This window comes from Bos indicus x Bos taurus, chromosome 29, assembly GCF_003369695.1.
Source record: "Bos indicus x Bos taurus breed Angus x Brahman F1 hybrid chromosome 29, Bos_hybrid_MaternalHap_v2.0, whole genome shotgun sequence".
Taxonomy (NCBI): Eukaryota; Metazoa; Chordata; class Mammalia; order Artiodactyla; family Bovidae; genus Bos; species Bos indicus x Bos taurus.
Genome location: NC_040104.1, coordinates 29078063 through 29096675, shown reverse-complemented (window position 1 = coordinate 29096675; position 18613 = coordinate 29078063). Strand labels below are relative to the sequence as shown.

The following is an 18613-nucleotide window of genomic DNA, read 5'->3' as shown; positions in this document are numbered from 1 at the left end:
TGGCTGTAACTTACTATTTAAGGTTATCTTCCATTTTTTCCTTAGAATATTTCATCTCTACCATATATGTGTGTGTGTGTGTGTGTGTGTGTGTGTGTGTGTGTGTGTGTGTGTGTTATCCATCAGATCTATGGATGTTGTACATGAAGAAAGATCCCACTCAATTCTTGCTGCCAGTAGGTCAATTAAAAATTCAGGCTTCTTTGGAATTCTTCCAGTGCTCATTGTGGGATTTCTTTTTGTTATAAGATATTGAATAAATACAGGAGATAGATGAGCTACCCAAGATTGGTTAAGAGCTCATTCCTCTCTTGGCGTCTGAGAACACTTTCAGCTCCTTGTCATGTTGGTTGATAGGGAAATTAGAAGAAGGTAGAAAGAGACTTTGTAAATATCACCATGGCAGCAGGATTTTGTGATATATTCATTGTGGTCCAAAGTGCCTCTGTGCAAGGCTGAAGCCTACTTTAGCTGTAGGTGGACAGGCCAATAACACTCCTAAAGCTCTGTGTGCCATATGTTTTCATAATTTCTCTATTAATCGAGGATTTCAAAAGACCATGATTATCAAAAGAAGAGTTCCAGATGGGTAACATTATCGTTGGCTAACTGGCACCCCACTCCAGTACTCTAGCCTGGAAAACCCCATGGACGGAGGAGCCTGGTAGGCTGCAATCCATGGGGTCGCTAAGAGTCGGACACGACTGAGCGGCTTCACTTTCACTTTTCACTTTCATGCATTGGAGAAGGAAATGGCAACCCACTCCAGTGTTCTTGCCTGGAGAATCCCAAGGACAGGGGAGCCTGGTGGGCTGCCGTCTATGGGGTCGCACAGAGTCGGACACGACTGAAGCGACTTAGCAGCAGCAGCAGCAACACATTGGTGGATGATGACAAATTACTGTGTTACTATTTATCTGGGTGTTGCAATTTAGAATGGAGTCCTTGGGGTCCTTATGCCTAATGCCAAAGTTAGAAGAGAATTTGAAATCCCAGGTCTGCCCTTTACCTGCCTTCAAATGAGGCCTTGGAGGTACTATCCAATTATCTCTGCCCCACATATTTTATGAGGCTGGGTTTCAAGAAAAATATGAACAAATGACTATGTTTAGAGTGAAAGTTAGAGACTGTTAACTCAGGTGTCAGTTTCTGTGAAAATGAAAAAAAAATTGTAGAGCTAGTTTAAAAAGAGAAAGCATGAGAAAGTCCTTTACATGGTGATATTTCAAATAATTATAATTTCTCCATGGAGTTTATAGCCCCCTAAAATGTGATGTCTGTAATACAAGCTAGATTATAAAACCTCTGGGCAAGAGAGAAGGCATTTCTCCATAACAGCCAAGAGTGCTGGAAGGACAAGGTGTGAGAACCGTGAAGGAAGATTAGAAGTTGGCAAGAGAAGCTGGTATATAAAAGGAAATGAAAGTGAGAGAAAGCTACAGCTAGGAGAAAAGTCATATAATGTAGTAATTTCTTGCTGGTGTTCTTTTAGGGAAACGGGGGTAAATATCTTTAAATAACTCACTGTGATTTATTTATTTTTGGGGTAACATTAGGACTTTCATTAGAGTAAAACAAATTGAGTACATATCCTAACGTTAATATTAAACCCAAATTCTTATATCTTGTTCCTCCCCAAATCTACATAAGGAATCTCCTCAAGGTCTTAGTATGCCTCTAACAAGATGGCAGGAAATGACAGAATATATCCTAAACAACATACAACCAAGCTTCAAATGAAAATGTTACTACTACTATAAGTGGAACACACCATTCTAGTGAATAAAAATTTGAAATGAATCAGTAAGGTTTCTTCACTAAAAGTCTTGACAGTTAGATGATGAAGGTACCTTCTGGATCCAGAACCAAGCAAGATTCCATGATTTACTGAGGAACTGAAATGCAAAATGTCAACTATTAGAAGGGAAAGACAAGGCAAGGTCTATCATGACTGAGTCTGCAGAAACTTAACTCACTGACTTTATGAAAAAGATACCACAAAATAAATGAGTCCTAATTTATTACAGTCAATGTTGTAATGGTAAAATTGCTACCATGCTATGTTCAGTGCAAACTCAAGATAGCTAAGTTATAAAGTATGTTTCTTAATGAATCTAGCTGCATCCTGTTTATGTAACTTGGCCCTTGGAAGGATGATACACAATTTATAATGACAGATATTTCATAGGTTTGTTCTTTGGCTCCTAGAAGACTCATCAATAATTTAACAACATGACACCCTTTCTGTAAAATTGCTTCATATACTTTCACTTAGTAAAACTCATTTTAAAAATTACTCATATTTATATCAGCATAGAACATGTAAACCAACCAAGAAATATTCTTGTTGGGAAGACTAAAAAAGGAAGAAAGAAAACTCAAACTTTACAATTTCACATTATTATGTAATGCAAGGGAAATGATTCTTAAATCAAAAACAGAAGAAAAAACAAAGAGTTTCATTTATTCCAAAAATTTAAACAATACTTCAAAGGGAATTTTACTGTGTGATGTTTTCAGTTCAGTTAAATTCAGTCACTCACTCACGTTCGACTCTCTGTGACCCCACGGACTGCAGTACACCAGGCTTCCCTGTCCGTCACCCACTCCCAGAGCTTACTCAAACTCCGGTCCATTGATTCGGTGATGCCATCCAACCATCTCATCCTCTGTCATCCCCTTCTCCTCCCACCTTCAATCTTTACCAGCATCAGGGTCTTTTCCAATGAATCAGTTCTTCACATCAGGTGACCAAAGTATTGGAGTTTCAGCTTCAGCATCAGTCCTTCCAATGAACACCCAGGACTGATCTCCTTTAGGATGGACTGGTTGGATGTCCTTGCAGTCCAAGGGACTCTCAAGCATCTTCTCCAAAACCACAGTTCAAAAGCATCAATTCTTCAGCACTCTTCTGTCTTTATAGTCCAACTCTCACATCCATATATGACAACTGGAAAAACCAAAGCTTTGACTAGACGGACCTTTTTTGGTAAAGTAATGTTTCTGATTTTTAATATACTGTCTAGGTTGGTCATAGATTTTCTTCCAAGTAGCAAGCATCATTTAGTTTCATGGCTTGCAGTCACCATCTGCAGTGATTTTGGAGTGCCCCTGCCAAAATAAAGTCTCTCACTGTTTCCATTGTTTCCCCATCTATTTGCCATGAGGTGATGGGACCAAATGCCATGATTGGTTTTCTGAATGTTGAGTTTTAAGCCAATTTTTCACTCTCCTCTTTCACTTTCATCAAGAAGCTTTTTAGTTCACTTTCTGCCATCAGGGTGGTGTTGTCTGCATATCTTTAGGTTATTGATATTTCTTCCACCAATCTTGATACCAGCTTGTGCTTCATCGAGCCCAGCATTTCACATGATGTATTCTGCATATGAGTTAAATAAGCAGGGTGACAACATACAGCCTTGACATACTCCTTTCCCAATTTGGAATCAGACTGTTGTTCCATATCCGGTTCTAACTGTTGCCTCTTGACCTGCATACAGATTTCTTAGGAGGCAGGTCAGGTGGTCTGGTATTCCCATCTCTTTCAGAATTGTCCACAGTTTGTTGGTGATTCACACAGTCAAAGGCTTTGGCGTAGTCAATAACAAAGAAGTAGATGTTTTTCTGGAACTCTCTTGCTTTTTCAATGATTCAGCGGATGTTGGCAATTTGATCTCTGGTTCCTCTTTTTCTAAATCCAGCTTGAACATCTGGAAGTTCTTGGTTCATGTACTGTTGAAGCCTGGCTTGGAGAATTTTGAGCTTTACTTTGCTAGCATGTGAGATGATTGCAATTGTGTGGTAGTTTGAATATTCTTTGGCATTGCCTTTCTTTGGGACTGGAATGAAAGCTGACCTTTTCCAGTCCTGTGGCCACTGCTGAGTTTTCCAAATGTGCTGGCATATTGAGTGCAGCTCTTTCATAGCATCATCTTTTAGGATTTGAAACAGCTCAACTGGAATTCCATTACCTCCACTAGCTTTGTTCATATCATGCTTTCTAAGGCCCACTTGACTTCGCATTCCAGGATTTCTGGTTCTAGGTGAGTGATCACACTATCATGGTTATCTGGGTCATGAAGATCTTTTTTGTATAGTTCTCCTGTGTATTCTTGCCACTTCTTCATATCTTCTGCTTCTGTTAGGTCCAAACCATTTCTGTCCTTTACTGTGCTCATCTTTGGATGAAAAGTCTCCTTGGTATCTCTAATTTTCTTGAAGCAATCTCTAGTCTTTCCCATTCTATTGTTTTCTTCTATTTCTTTGCACTGATCACTGAGGAAGGCTTTCTTATCTCTCCTTGCTATTCTTTGGAACTGTAAATCAGTTGGGTATATCTTTCCTTTTCTCCTTTGCCTTTCACTTCTCTTCTTTTCTCAGCTATTTTTAAGGCCTCATCAGACAACCATTTTGCCTTTTTGTATTTCTTTTTCTTGGGGATGGTCTTGATCACTGCCTCCTGTACAATGTCACAAACCTCTGTCAATAGGTCTTCAGGGACTCTGTCTATCAGATCTAATCACTTGAATCTATTTGTCACTTCCACTGTATAATCATAAGGGATTTCATTCAGGTCATCCCTGAATGGTCTAGTGGTTTTCCCTACTTTCTTCAGTCTGAAATTGGCAATAAGGCATTCATGATCTGAGCCACAGTCAGCTCCTGGTCTTGTTTTTGCTGACTATATAGAGCTTCTCCATCTTTGGCTGCAAAGAATATAATCAATCTGATTCTGGTTTGACCATCTGGTGATGTCCATGTGTAGAGTCTTCTCTTGTGTTGTTGGAAGAGGGTGTTTGCTATGACCAGTTGGTTCTCTTGGCAAAACTCTGTTAGCCTTTGACCTGCTTTGTTTTGTATTCCAAGGTCAAATGTGGTTGTTACTCCATGTATCTCTTGACTTCCTACTTTTGCATTCCAGTCCCCTATAATGAAGAGAACATCTTTTTTTGTGTGTTAGTTCTAGACAGTCTTGTAGGTCTTTATAGAAACGTTCAACTTCAGCTTCTTCAGCATTACTGGTTGGGGCACAGACTTGGATTACTATGATATTGAATGGTTTGCCTTGGAAACGAACAGAGATCATTCTGTCATTTTTGAGATTTTGAGATTTGTCTATTGGCGGAGCATTCTGACAAAACGTGGTCTACTGGAGAAGGGAATGGCAAACCACTTCAGTATTCTTGCCTGGAGAATCCCATGAACAGTATGAAAAGGCAAAGAGGTATGACATGAAAGATAAACTTCCCAGGTCAGGAGGTGCCCAATATGCTACTGGAGAAGAGTGGAGAAATAGCTCCAGAAAGAATGAAGAGGTGAAGCCAAACCAAAAACAACACCCAGCTGTGGATGTGACTGGTGATGGAAGTAAAGTCTGATCCTGTAAAGAGCAATTTTGCATAGGAACCTGGAATGTTAGGTCCATGAATCAAGGCAAATTGGAAGTAGTCATACAGGAGATGGTAAGAGTGAATGTCGACATTTTAGGAATCAGTGAACTAAAACAGACTGGGATGCATGAATTTAACTCAGATGACCATTATATCTACTACTGTGTGCAGAAATCCCTTAGAAGAAATGGAGTAGCCATCATAGTCAAGAAAACAGTCCAAAATGCAGTGATGTTTTAAATGTATGGAATTTAATATTTAAAGAAATATAATTTAATCCTGGATCAGCCACTTACTAGCTGATGAGAAAATTGTTAAATATCTGTTATCTGTAGCTTCATCATCAAGAAAATGTATAAATTAACAATCACACTGATTTTTTCAAAAAGTATTAATGAAAAATACGTGTGCTAAGTTGCTTCAGTTGTGTGTCTGACCCTTTGGAGCCCACGGACTGTAGCCTGCCAGGCTCCTCCATCCATTAGGTTCTCTAGGCAAGAATACTGGAATGGGTTCCCATGCCTTCCTCCAGGGGATCTTTGCAAGCCAGGGACTGAACCTGGGTCTCCTGTATTGCAGGCAGGTTCTTTACCATTCTTGGAGCCAGCAGAGAAGCCCCAGTGAAAATATGACATAATGTATAAGTAAGTGCAATTTGACTTTCCAAGTGGCGCTAATGGTAAAGAATGCCAGTGCAGGAGACATAGGAGACAGTGGTTTGATCTCTGGGTTGGGAAGATCCCCTGGAGGAAGGCACAGCAACCCACTCCAGTATTCCTGCCTGGAGAATACTATGGACAGAGGAGCCTGGTGTGCTATGGTCCACAGGGTCACAAAGAGTCAGACACAACTGAAGTGTCTTAGCATAGCACACACAGCACAGTATACTTTACAAACCATACAAAAGAAATACTCTACCCTCCATCAAGTAACACAATTAGGAAAAAGTATTATAAAAAATTACTCAAAACTTATGTTTAGGGAAAATGATTTCAAAATGATTAACTGCTATGCCAAAAGTTTTCAGATTGTACTTTGTCACAATCTGTACATAAAAAGTACTTTGTACTTTTTAATAAAGGGCCTAATTTAGACGCTTTATTAAAAATACTAAAAGGTAGAAAAGGCAATTTCATCTCTCCAACCCACCATATCATGGTCAGAAAATCCTTTCATATATAACAAAATTAATGGGATTTAATATTGATAACATAAAAGCAAACTGGAAATGGAAATATATAACTGTAGTAATTTGAGAATATCCCTTTGTTCACTCACCAAATAAATCATTTTTTTGGGAAAGATCTTTCAAATCTGGTCAATATATTGGGAAAAAAATCAGTAACTATGTTGAACAATGTGAAAACCATCCTGGTTTTTCTGATTTGTGTGTGTGTGTGTGTTGGGGTGTTATTGTTTTCTAAGATTGTTTCTTGGGTAATCTCTTCTAACAGGCATTGGCTATTAAATTCCATGCTTTACCAAACCACAGCAGCAAAGGAATAAGCAAATTAGGAACTACCATTAAGTACAGGTCAATTATCAGTGGATGTTGAAAGCTGAGCAGAATACTCACAGCACAACATGCCAAAGACTAGATAGTCTGAAACAGAATGAAAAGCATGTAGTTAAAAATATAGGCTCTGAAATCAGATATGCTGAATTCAAAGAAAGATTTCAACTCCTATAGCTGTGTGACATTTGGGGAGTAGTTAACTTCCTAATACTTGGTTTCCTTATTGTCTATATATATACAAAATAATCCATGATAAATTTGGTACAATGAATTTATCTCAATGGCAGGAAGGCACAGCAATGCAGAAAGTGGGAATAAAAATCATAGGTCCTATGTATTTCCTCAATTGAAGATGCTTACTTTTCCAATGTTTTTGTAAGTTTACATAATTTTATTTGTGGCTAGTAAAAAATATTATCCATTTATTCTAGATGTAGTGGAATGGCAAAAGAAAATGATTCAAGGTGAAATAGAGTCACGCATGTATTGTACAACTTAAAGGCGTGGTAAACTTTGCTGATCCAGTTGGATATAAGTAAAAATGCTTACCAGTTCAGCTAAAAGGTAGACATAATATTTTTTTTAAAAATCTACTCACTGCTAAGTGGCAAATATTGGCAAATTCTCAAGGAAAAGAGTTTTTGGTTTTGAACTCATTTATTTATTGTTCTTCACACTTGATATACTTCTCTAACTTAAATAGGAATATAGAGAATGGCCCAGATATATTACTCTTTCAATTATTTTAAGAGATATCAAGTTGTGTTTTTTTATTGTTTTCCAATTTAGTGTCAAATGTAGTATTGGGTGCAATCATGGACAAAGTCTATGATTAGAACATAGTTTTTCTATGTTTAAAGGTTTTCATTCTCAAGGAATAAATTTCAGAAAGGTTAACATCCATTCAGCTGATTTTTTTTATAGCTGTGGTCAATCACTATTTGTTTATTTTGCATTCATCCAAGATATATACTTTTCTCTGAAAGAAGAGGTTAAGAAGACATTAACATTTGCAAAGTCCTTTGAGAGATGTGTTACCAAAGTGTAAATTATATCCTATTGGGCCAGCCTCATTGAACATGAATAAATTACAAAGAAATGAGAGTGTCTTTAATGGAGCAAAGACATTATTAAGAAGAAATCTTAAAGTGTTTGAATACATTTTAAATGTTCTTGCTTGCTTTACCTGAATTAGTGTTCAGTTTTGAGGCATTTGGGCAAAGAAAGGTACTCAGTCTGGAAATATTCATGCCGTAATAGCAGCCATGTTTCTTTCATCATGGATTAGAACATTATAAATGCTTTGAGATTTTATACATGTATCAGAGGCAAACCTGACCATTTTTTCCCTAAAAGTAATATAACCCATTAGACAGTTTTGAAATCCTAATCGCTGCTCCCATAAATTGCTAAATTATATGAAATATTTATATCCTTGCTATTCAAGAAAATGAATTTTCAACATTCAACTACTGAGGAAGGGCTGTTTATGCAATGTTTCCACTAAGATAAATGAAAGTTTTACTCCTTGCTACTTGTTTAAAACTCCTTGTCATTTTTATACAAGAGCCCATTTTTCATTACCAGGAAAGGTATGCAATTTGAACCATGTTACTTTTTATTCACAGTAAATCAATATATGTCATAAGAGCAGAAAAGAAAGTCACATTACTCCCTATCATTGGCCCTTCCCTTAGAGCAAGTCCCAGAAGACATTGCCAGGTTGGGTTGCTATAGCAACAGAGCTCTGGTACCTCTTTTGCTTGGCTTATTATAGTGAGTTGTTTTCTACACAGAGGTATAACCCTGAAGATTTCTTATAGTAAAGAAGAAATTACAAAGAATCAATAATAATGTGTGTGGCTTTTCCATTGATTTGTGATGACTTAATTCAAAACTAGTATAATGAAGGTGACTGCATAACATTTCAAATCCCTTTGCTGAGTTCCAGTGAAATTATTCATTGCCTTTTCTTTAGGCTTCCTAAGTAGTCAGATTTCTTAAAATATGAAGAAAAAAATATTCAGACGCTTCAGAGTGTTAGAATGAAAACTGATATGGTTTACCCAATTATAAAAATCTGCTATTAAAATGTCTTAAAATAATATTAATCCACTTAAAATATCAATAATTAGTAAAAAGACAAGAAAACTATATTAGCAATGTAAAAAATTATCTTTTGACTTCCTCGAAAAAGATATAAGATATAATGATGTTTTCTTCCAAATATCAACATGAGTCAGCCATAGGTATGAACATGGGAATCCATAGGTCCCTTCCCTCTTGAACCTCCCTCCCATCAAAAATTCTGTAAAGCAATTATCCTTCAATTAAAATAAATAAATAAATAAGATATAATGGTGGAAAGTAAGATATCTTATTGTCTTATATAGGCCATATAAACCATTTTGAATAGTGTCTGACATACAGGTAAACACCTAATAATTACTATAATTTTTATTACTACCACAATACAGTCAGGCAAACAAATTAAATCCTTTGCCTTACACTGCATAGTACTATTGATTATGCAATTGTAATACTTTTTGTATCTGAATATTTGTAAAGTAAAAATGATATAGGAATACACTACTATATACTTGGGCCTTAAACTTATTGGAAAAAGGTGCAAGTCCTTTTTACAGGACTAACCTTGTGAATAAAAATCTGCATCTAATGGACATGTCATAGGCAGGGAGCTTAGAATGGAGTATGTTATGGATTTGGGAGTCAAAACTTAGATTTTGTCCATCATACTATTTACTTAAGACCCTAACCATAATTAAGTCTTTGTCTTTTCATGTATAACAAAAGGATAAAAACATTTTCCCAGCTCAGTGGTAGAGAAGTCAGTGAGACAATGTACATAAAGCACCTATTATAATGCCTGGTACAAATGATGTTTATTAAATTTTAGCTGCCTTTCTTTTAAAGTTTTCCAGGCATTTGCTTGAATCATAATTTCCAAATGGAATTTACATATAAAACAGTATAACTTCAACATTTCTTAGAAATACTTTGATATGTGTATGCATGTGTACTCAGTCTTGTCCAACTTTTTGCAACTCCATGGGCTGTAGAGCCTGCCAGGCTCCTCTGTCCATGGGACGTTTCCAGGCAAGAATACTGGAGTGAGCTGCCATTTCCTACTCCAGGGGATCTTCCCAACCCAAGGATCAAACTCATGTCTCCTACTTCTGCACTGGCAGACAGATTCTTTACCACTATGCCACCTGGGAAGCCACACTTTGATATAAATAGATTTTAACTCTGGCAAACTGCAGAAAACTTTCATATAATTTTATGTTACAAATTCTTTTTTAATTGATTTGATTGATAATGTCTTTCCCAAAGTATGTTTTCATGACCTCCTAGCCCAGGATAATGCTCTGGGGAAAACAGGTGGCATAGGGACCATTTCCATGTTCAGATACATTCAGAAAATGTTACATAATACATCTCATTCTCATGATTAATATATCACATTAATATATTCAGCCCCCCAGGAAATCTCAGATAATCCCAGATAAATAAATCAGTATTATTTAGTGTTACTACTACTACTACTAAGTCGCTTCAGTCGTGCCCGACTCTGTGCAACCCCATAGATGCCAGCCCACCAGGCTCTGCCATCCCTGGGATTCTCCAGGCAAGAACACTGGAGAATTTCCTTCTCCAATGCATGAAAGTGAAAAGTGAAAATGAAGTCGCTCAGTCGTGTCCAACTCTTGGGACCATGGGATTTGCCAGGCAAGAGTACTGGAGTGGGGTGCCATTGCCTTCTCTGTTATTTAGTGCTAAAGAGTATAAATTCAGGAGTTGGACCTTTGAATCCTACTTTCATCACTTCAGTTCAGTTGCTCAGTCGTGTCCAACTCTTTGTGACCCCATGGACTGCAGCACACCAGGCCTCCCTGTCCATCACCAACTCCCAGAGTTTACTCAAACTCATGTCCTTTGAGTTGGTGAAGCCATCCAACCATCTCATCCTCTGTCGTCCCCTTCTCCTCCTGCCTTCAATCTTTCCCAGCATCAGGGCCTTTTCAAATGAGTCAGTTCTTCACATCAGGTTCTCAAAGCTCTGGTGTTTCAGCTTCAGCATCAGTCCTTCTAAGGAATATTCAGGACTGATTTCCTTCAGAGAGATCCAACCAGGCCATCCTAAAGTCCAAGGGACTCTCAAGAGTCTTCTCCAACACCACAGTTCAAAAGAATCAATTTTTTGGCACTCAGCTTTGTTTGTAGTCCAACTCTCACATCCATATATGACTACTGGATAACCATAGCTTTGACTAGATGAAACTTTGTTCGTAAAGTAATGTCTCTGCTTTTTAATATACTGTCTAGGTTGGTCATAGATTTTCTTCCAAGGAGCAAGTGTCTTTTAATTTCATGGCTATAGTCACTATCTGCAGTGACTTTGTAGCCCAAGAAAATAAAGTCTCTCACTGTTTCCCCATCTATTTCCCATGAAGTGATGGGACCGGATGCCATGATTGGTTTTCTGAATGTTGAGTTTTAAGCCAATTTTTCACTCTCCTCTTTCACTTTCATCAAGAAGCTTTTTAGTTCTTCTTCACTTTTTGCCCATAAGAGTGGTGTCATCTGCATATCTGAGGTTATTGATATTTTCCCGGCAGTCTTGATTCCAGCTTGTGCTTCACCCAGCCCAGCGTTTCTCATGATGTACGCTGCATATAAGTTAGATAAGCAGGGTGACAATATACAGCCTTGACGTACTCCTTTCCCAATTTGGAACCTGTCTGTTGTTCCATGGCCAGTTCTAACTGTTGCTTCTTGACCTGCATACAGATTTCTCAGAAGAGAGGTCAGGTGGTCTGGTATTCCCATCTCTTTAAGAATTGTCCACAGTTTGTTGTGATCCACACAAAGGATTTGGCATAGTGAATAAAGCAGAAGTAGATGTTTTTCTGGAACTCTCTTGCTTTTTCAAAGATCCAACATATGTTGGCAATTTGATCTCTGGTTCCTCTACCTTTTCTAAATCCAGCTTGAATATCTGAAAGTTCACAGTTCACATACTGTTGAAGCCTGGCTTGGAGAATTTTGAGCATTACTTTGCTAGCATGTGAGATGAGTGCAGTTGTGTGGTAGTTTGAATATTCTTTGGCATTACCTATCTTTGGAACTGGAATGAAAGCTGACCTTTTCTAGTCCTCTGGCCACTGCTGAGTTTTCCAAATGTGCTGGCATATTGAGTGCAGCTCTTTCACAGCATCATCTTTCAGCTTTGAAATAGCCAACTGGAATTCCATCACCTCCACTAGCTTTGTTCACAGTGATGCTTCCTAAGGCCCGCTTGACTTCGCATTCCAGGATTTCTGGTTCTAGGTGAGTGATCACACCACCGTGTTTATCTGGGTCATGAAGATTTTTTCGTATAGTTCTGTATATTCTTGCCACCTCTTCTTAATATCTTCTGCTTCTGTTAGGTCCATACCATTTCTGTCCTTTATTGTGCCCATATTTGCATGAAAAGTTCCCTTGGTATCTCTAATTTTCTTGAAGAGATCTCTAGTCTTTCCCATTCTGTTGTTTTCCTCTATTTCTTTGCACTGATCACTGAGGAAGGCTTTCTTATCTCTCCTTGCTATTCTTTGGAACTCTGCATTCAAATGAGTTATCTTTCCTTTCTTCCTTTGCCTTTTGCTTCTCTTCTTTTCACAACTATTTTTAAGGCCTCGTCAGACAACCATTTTGCCTTTTCCATTTCTTTTTCTTGGGGATGGTCTTGATCACTGCCTCCTGTACGATGTCACAAACCTCTGTCCATAGTTCTTTAGGCACCCCATCTATCAGATCTAATCCCTTGAATCTATTTGTCACTCCCACTGTATAATTGTAAGGGATTTTATTTAGGTCATACATGAATAATCTCTTGGTTTTCCCTACTTTCATCACTTATGGGGTCGCAAAGAGTCAGACGCGACTGAGTGATAGAACTGAACTGAGCTTCATCACTTATTTGCTTCTAATCTGGGAAGTTACTCAACCTCTGTGCTTCTCAGCTGTACAATGAGAATGGCAACATTGCACTGAGAAGTTAAAGTGAGATATATCACAGGTGCTAAGATAGAGGCTAATAGAGGCAATTATCAGTAATAAGAGTTATTAAAGAAATCTGTTTAAACCCATGGTCCTACCCTTCTTCTTTATGAATAATATTTTTTAACATCTTCTAGAACTATAAATCCTTGAAACACATTTTGAACAACACTAAATTTAGGGTAGTGGTAAATCGTAATTAAGCAAAAAAATTATTCATTGTATTAGTGCCCAAAGCACAAAAAAAGTCAGCTATTTCACCACATGTGAGCCCACTGGCTTGCCCTCATGCTCCACTATCAGAACACGAGAACCACTGTGTTAAGTGTAAAGATCTTACCCCCCATGGAAGTTCTATTCACTGGAGTCATTTACATCCAATTCATGCATTAGCACAGGTCAGTTTATTGTATTAGATTATTTGCATGTCACTAAAAACTGAGCCTTGAAGGAAAGGGACATCAAATGATAAAAACCTTAATGACTATAAAGTTTTTAGTCATTAAAACTTCAGCAGGGAGAAAACTGAGCATATGGCTCACTGATGGGGTCTGAAAAGAGAAGGGCATTTATATTAATATGTTTATACATTTCCTAGGGCTAACTGCAAACAATTTGTGTAAGTTTTCACAATGGAAAAATAAAATAGTAAAGAACAATAAGGAAAGATGAGAGCTTCATCCAAGGAAAAATATGCTACAAGTTCACAACAAAATGCAAAGCCCTCCCTGGTCTAAACAACTCCATGGTGCCAATAAACCTCTCTACTCTTGTTCAGAAGATAAAAAGCTTAGATAAAAGATCAGAAAAATGAGCACTGAGCTAATTAATCTGATACATTTTAGAAGTCCATTTATTTATTCTCACATTTGCAACTGTATCAGGTTGCTGACTTCTCTTCTTTTAAAGAATCCTTATTTTTAATATCATCAGAAATAAATGTAGAACAGAAAAAAATCATTCACTCATAACAATGCCTTCTGAAAATTAAAAAAATATTTTCAATTATTCCTATTCCCTTTAAGTCTTAATCATATTGGATTTATACACAGATATTTTTATATGTAAATACAATTTCAAAGTCTGTTTTCCCACTTAACATTGTATCTTCAGTGTTTTCTCATGATACAGAGAAGTCTTTAAAATAATCATTCCTAGTACCTCAATGGTTATATACTTCCATGATCAGATATGTAAGTGACTTCTAATTATACTGTTAAAAACCAGATCTTTTCATTCATACAGTTAGTTCTCTCTTTTAGATTAGTGGTTTCAAACTTTAGGATGCATCAGAATCATCTAGAAGGCTTGTTAAAGCACAGGTGTCTGGGCCCCACCCTCAGAGCTTCTGATTCAATAGGTCCAGAGACAGGCTCAAGAATTTGCATTTCTAACCATTTCCCAGATGATACTGTTGCATATCTGAGGACCAGTTTTTAAAATTATTGTTAGATTGTTTACATGGAATAGTATCGTTAAAATATTTACATGGAGTTGCATTGAGGTTGACAAATCAAATAGTATAGACATTTTCATGGCATCTAAGACATATTTCTGAAAACCTTCCTACAAGCTTATACAGCTTTATATTGCCAAGTGATTTTTCAGTACTTGAGGCCTGGGTAGTTACCAACTAAGTGAATGAACAAAGAACAAAGGAAAATTCTTACCTCTCTCCTCCACAAGATCATGACATTAGGCTGAAAGCCACCTGTTTACATTTCAAAGATACACAGCATGGCTAAATAGAAATACCTAAATCTCTGTTATTACAGAAGTCAACAAGGAGGTGTCATCATCACTCCAAAGACAGTGAAAAATAATTGATATATTTAAACCTTGGAAGAAAGCAAATTTGTATCTGTACCATAGACAGAAATCGACTGCATTTAACTTTGTTGGTCTATTCGGTTCAGTTCAGTCGCTCAGTCGTGTCTGACTCTGTGCGACCCCGTGAATCACAGCACGCCAGGCCTCCCTGTCCATCACCAACTCCCGGAGTTTACCCAAACTCATGTCCATTGAGTCGGTGATACCATCCAGCCATCTCATCCTCTGTCGTCCCCTTCTCCTCCTGCCCCCAATCCCTCAGGGGATAGCATCAGGGTTATTAGGTAGTTCAAAAACAGTGCTGCTCATTGGAAGGTACAATGCCAAATCTGGGGCTTTGAGAAATTGTTTTTGATAAACTAGAAACAAGAATTCCCACTGTAGCAGGGGATTATTAGCATATTTGCCTAAAAGTGACAGTTAAAAACCTTGGCGATATCCCCTTGTACTAAAGGATTCTTTATATTGGGTAGAGATTTCTCCCTCACCTTTAGAGACTTGCGCATATAAACCAACATATCTACATAAGCATATAGATGCATTTACATAAGTAAACATTAGATAGCCAAGTATGCAATGTATCCAATCATACATTGGTTTCTACAAACCCACATAAAGCATACGCTTAGCGAAGATATCATCTGCAGAAACGTCTTCTGGGTTCTTTCTCAGTAAACCATACACATTCCTAATTTTTCATTCTTATTGCTTGTTATCGTACTGACTCAAAAGTATAATGAGAAAATGTGTTCACAACAACAAAAATACATAATAATCATAATCCATACATAAGTCATTGGGTGTTGTCAACAAACTTTGGAATTTGGTTAGATGTGAAATTGTTAACTCTAGCTTATGCTGAAAACAGTAAACCAGCAGTAAATGTGTTAGATACAGAATTATTAAAAGAATTGTGCAATTATGACTTTCTAAGGAATAGTGCTTTCTACGTCAGTGTTTTTTAGGGATTGTTTCTCTCTTCGTCTTAGGGAAAGCAACAAACATTTTGAGAGATTAAATTCTCTTGATGATTAACAAAGCAGATCACAGCCTGAAATGTTACTTTATTAAGTCAATAATTACAATCAAAAATTGTCAGATTTTTAATTAGGATGACTGAAAAATGGCCAGAGGCCACCAAATCTTTCATTGACACAGGCCCCCTATTTCTTTATTCTAACCCAGAAAACTACTAAAATAATGGCAGTCATCATTTAATCACTCTATTGTAATGAGTTTTGACTTTCCTCACCCTGGTTCATAACCCAAACTTTTTCAAAAGTCATATTCAAATAATTTGAAAGTTATCAGGACCTATGGGTTGATCATTTCCCAAACTTAAGATATGGAAAACCAGGGCAGAATAGTGTTTCTTATTACCCATTGAAGCAGATTTAGTTCCTTTGAAACTAAATGCCTAGACCAAAAAGGAATTTGTTTTCTTTTCTCTTCCTCATTCAATTTGATTCTATGATCTGTTTGGTGTATATGTAAAAAGATAAAGTTGTATTTATTTAGGCCTCAGCAGTAATTATGTATGATAATAAAAATTTCCATATCTCATGTTCAAACCCAATTGTAAGCACCACCTGGGAAGTTCCTGCTTAGTTACTGGTCATATTTTCCCTGTAACCCCCAACTCCAGTTCTGTGCATGCTCAGGAGAACAAGCTGTCAAGTGAAAAGTGAAAATTTACCCTAATAAAAAGGATCTTCTCTCCGACGCGGTATCTTCCTTGAGAGAGCCTCTCCACGCAGAACTTGCTTGGGCATTTGCAAGGAGGATCTTCAGAAATCCGCTTCACCTGAAATAGAAGAGCTGGCAAGTTCATTCTGCTTAATCAGATTCATTTAATTTGTTTCACGGGTTCAAAGGCCCCTAAACCATTAACGCGTTTGAATGTGTTCTCTATCAGCCTATGGACATGATGTGAGCACAGAAATTTCATATTAAACCTGAACTATGTAAAGGTCAGGCCCTGAAGGCACTTTGTGCAGGCCAGTAACTGCACGAAGGCCTAAGTGGGCTGATGGCAATGATAATACCAGAGGATAATCGGGAGCAAATCAACTGGCAGTGTAGGGATGATGCGCTGGGGTCTCATGTTTAGTGAATTAAGAAGACTGTGTACATTGCGTTGCCAAGAAGGTCTACTGATGGCTGGAACAGCATCTATATTAACATAGTGTATATGCTTCCCTATCATAATTTTAATATTAATTTTACCCATTTTCAAAATAAATGAGAGTTTAAATGTTATTATTATTTTAAAATGAGACTACTGCTTCACCCTATTTTGAACTCTTTTTGTCATCTTTAATTCATCCAGACTAATCTGGCAATTCACTCCTCGGTAATTCCCATCTTCCAAGACCTATTCTCATAGCAGTATCTTACAGTTTATATGTATTTTATAGAATCCATGTCTGACTATCAAATTTTCTCTGTTTTATCTCCATGTGCATGCATGCTAAGTCACTTCAGTCATGTCTGATTCTTTGTGACCCTATAGATTGCAGGGCTTCTCTGTCCATGGGGTTCTCCCTACTCTTTAAAAAATACAAATACTAAATGATAAATGCAAAATGCTTATAAATAGTTGTGACTACTAAAGACGATATATAGTCCATGATCTTAGGAATAAGGTTTATTTATGTTTTCTTTTGTTGGGAACCTCCCATGTTGTGTCTCATACCTGTCCTCTCTTAAAGTCACCAACCAACCAGACAATAGAGGCTTCCCTGATAGCTCAGTTGGTAAAGAATCTGCCTGCAATGCAGGAGACCCCAGTTTGATTCCTGGGTCAGGAAGATCTGCTGGAAAAGGGATAGGCTACCCACTCCAGTATTCTTGGGCTTCCCTGGCGGCTCAGCTGGTAAAGAATCCACCTGCAATGCGGGAGACCTGGGTTTGATCCGTGGGTTGGGAAGATCACCTGGAGAAGGGAAAGGCTACCCACTCCAGTATTCTGGCCTGGAGAATTCCATGGACTGTATCGCCCATGGGGTCGCAAAGAGTCGGACACAACTGAGTGACTTTCACTTTCGCAACCAGACAATGCAAAATAATACCTTGTGTATTGAGTCAAAGTTTCCATAGATGGCAGATCTAAATCATGCTCAACCTACATTTGAGAAGCTGCATAGAATAAATTTAGATTCTGAGGAATTGGCTTGGATACCCCTCATCCAAATCCTTACTTCCACAAAGACATGATTCCTAGAATTTTGTCATCAAAGAAATTCAATCATTTCTTCAAATAGTTTGATGTCTGACTTCAATCAGCACTCCACTAAGCAAAAACTGTGGGAAGATAACACAGGAACTCACTTGCATGCTGGAATAAAGAACTTACACCACTTGCTTTCCCTATAACAAGTGAGGCTCCAGAAAGTATGAAAGCATAAGACATTAAAGGGGAAAGCTAGAAAAAGTGGGGGGATCCTGAAGCAAAATTTATCTTAAGAGCTATACAATTATGGGGTCTTTGCTGGTGGTGCAGTGGCTAAACACTCTGCACTCCCAAGGTAAGGAATGAGGGTTCGATCCCTGGTCAGAGAGCTAAGATCCCACATGCCTCAAGGGCCAAAAGGACCAAAGTACAAAACAGAAGCAATACTGTAACAAATTTAGTAAAGACTTTAAAAATGGTCCACATAAAAAAAAAAAATCTTAAAAAAAGAGAACTATACAATTATGTCTCATGGATGCCTAGAAAGGAGAACCAACACTACTGCTGGGAAAAAGAGAACCAATTTCAGGATATATATTTTCATCAGCTCCTTCTAGAATTCCTAATTCTGTCAACATA

The 18613-nt window shown here is 37.6% G+C and overlaps 1 protein-coding gene across 9 annotated transcripts in view; it reads right to left on the bottom strand.

Annotated features, from left to right (window-relative positions):
* Window positions 1-18613, bottom strand: part of GAS2 (growth arrest specific 2) — a 180200-nt gene that overhangs the window by 52169 nt on the left and 109418 nt on the right. For 8 of the 9 annotated variants that reach the window (XM_027531528.1, XM_027531527.1, XM_027531532.1 and 5 more), the window contains one exon: window positions 16499-16606. In XM_027531528.1, the coding sequence (XP_027387329.1) occupies window positions 16499-16606 (108 nt within the window). Of the gene's footprint in view, window positions 1-1544; window positions 1896-16498; window positions 16607-18613 lie in introns of those variants that run through there. The other variant, XM_027531533.1, reaches the window with a different exon arrangement.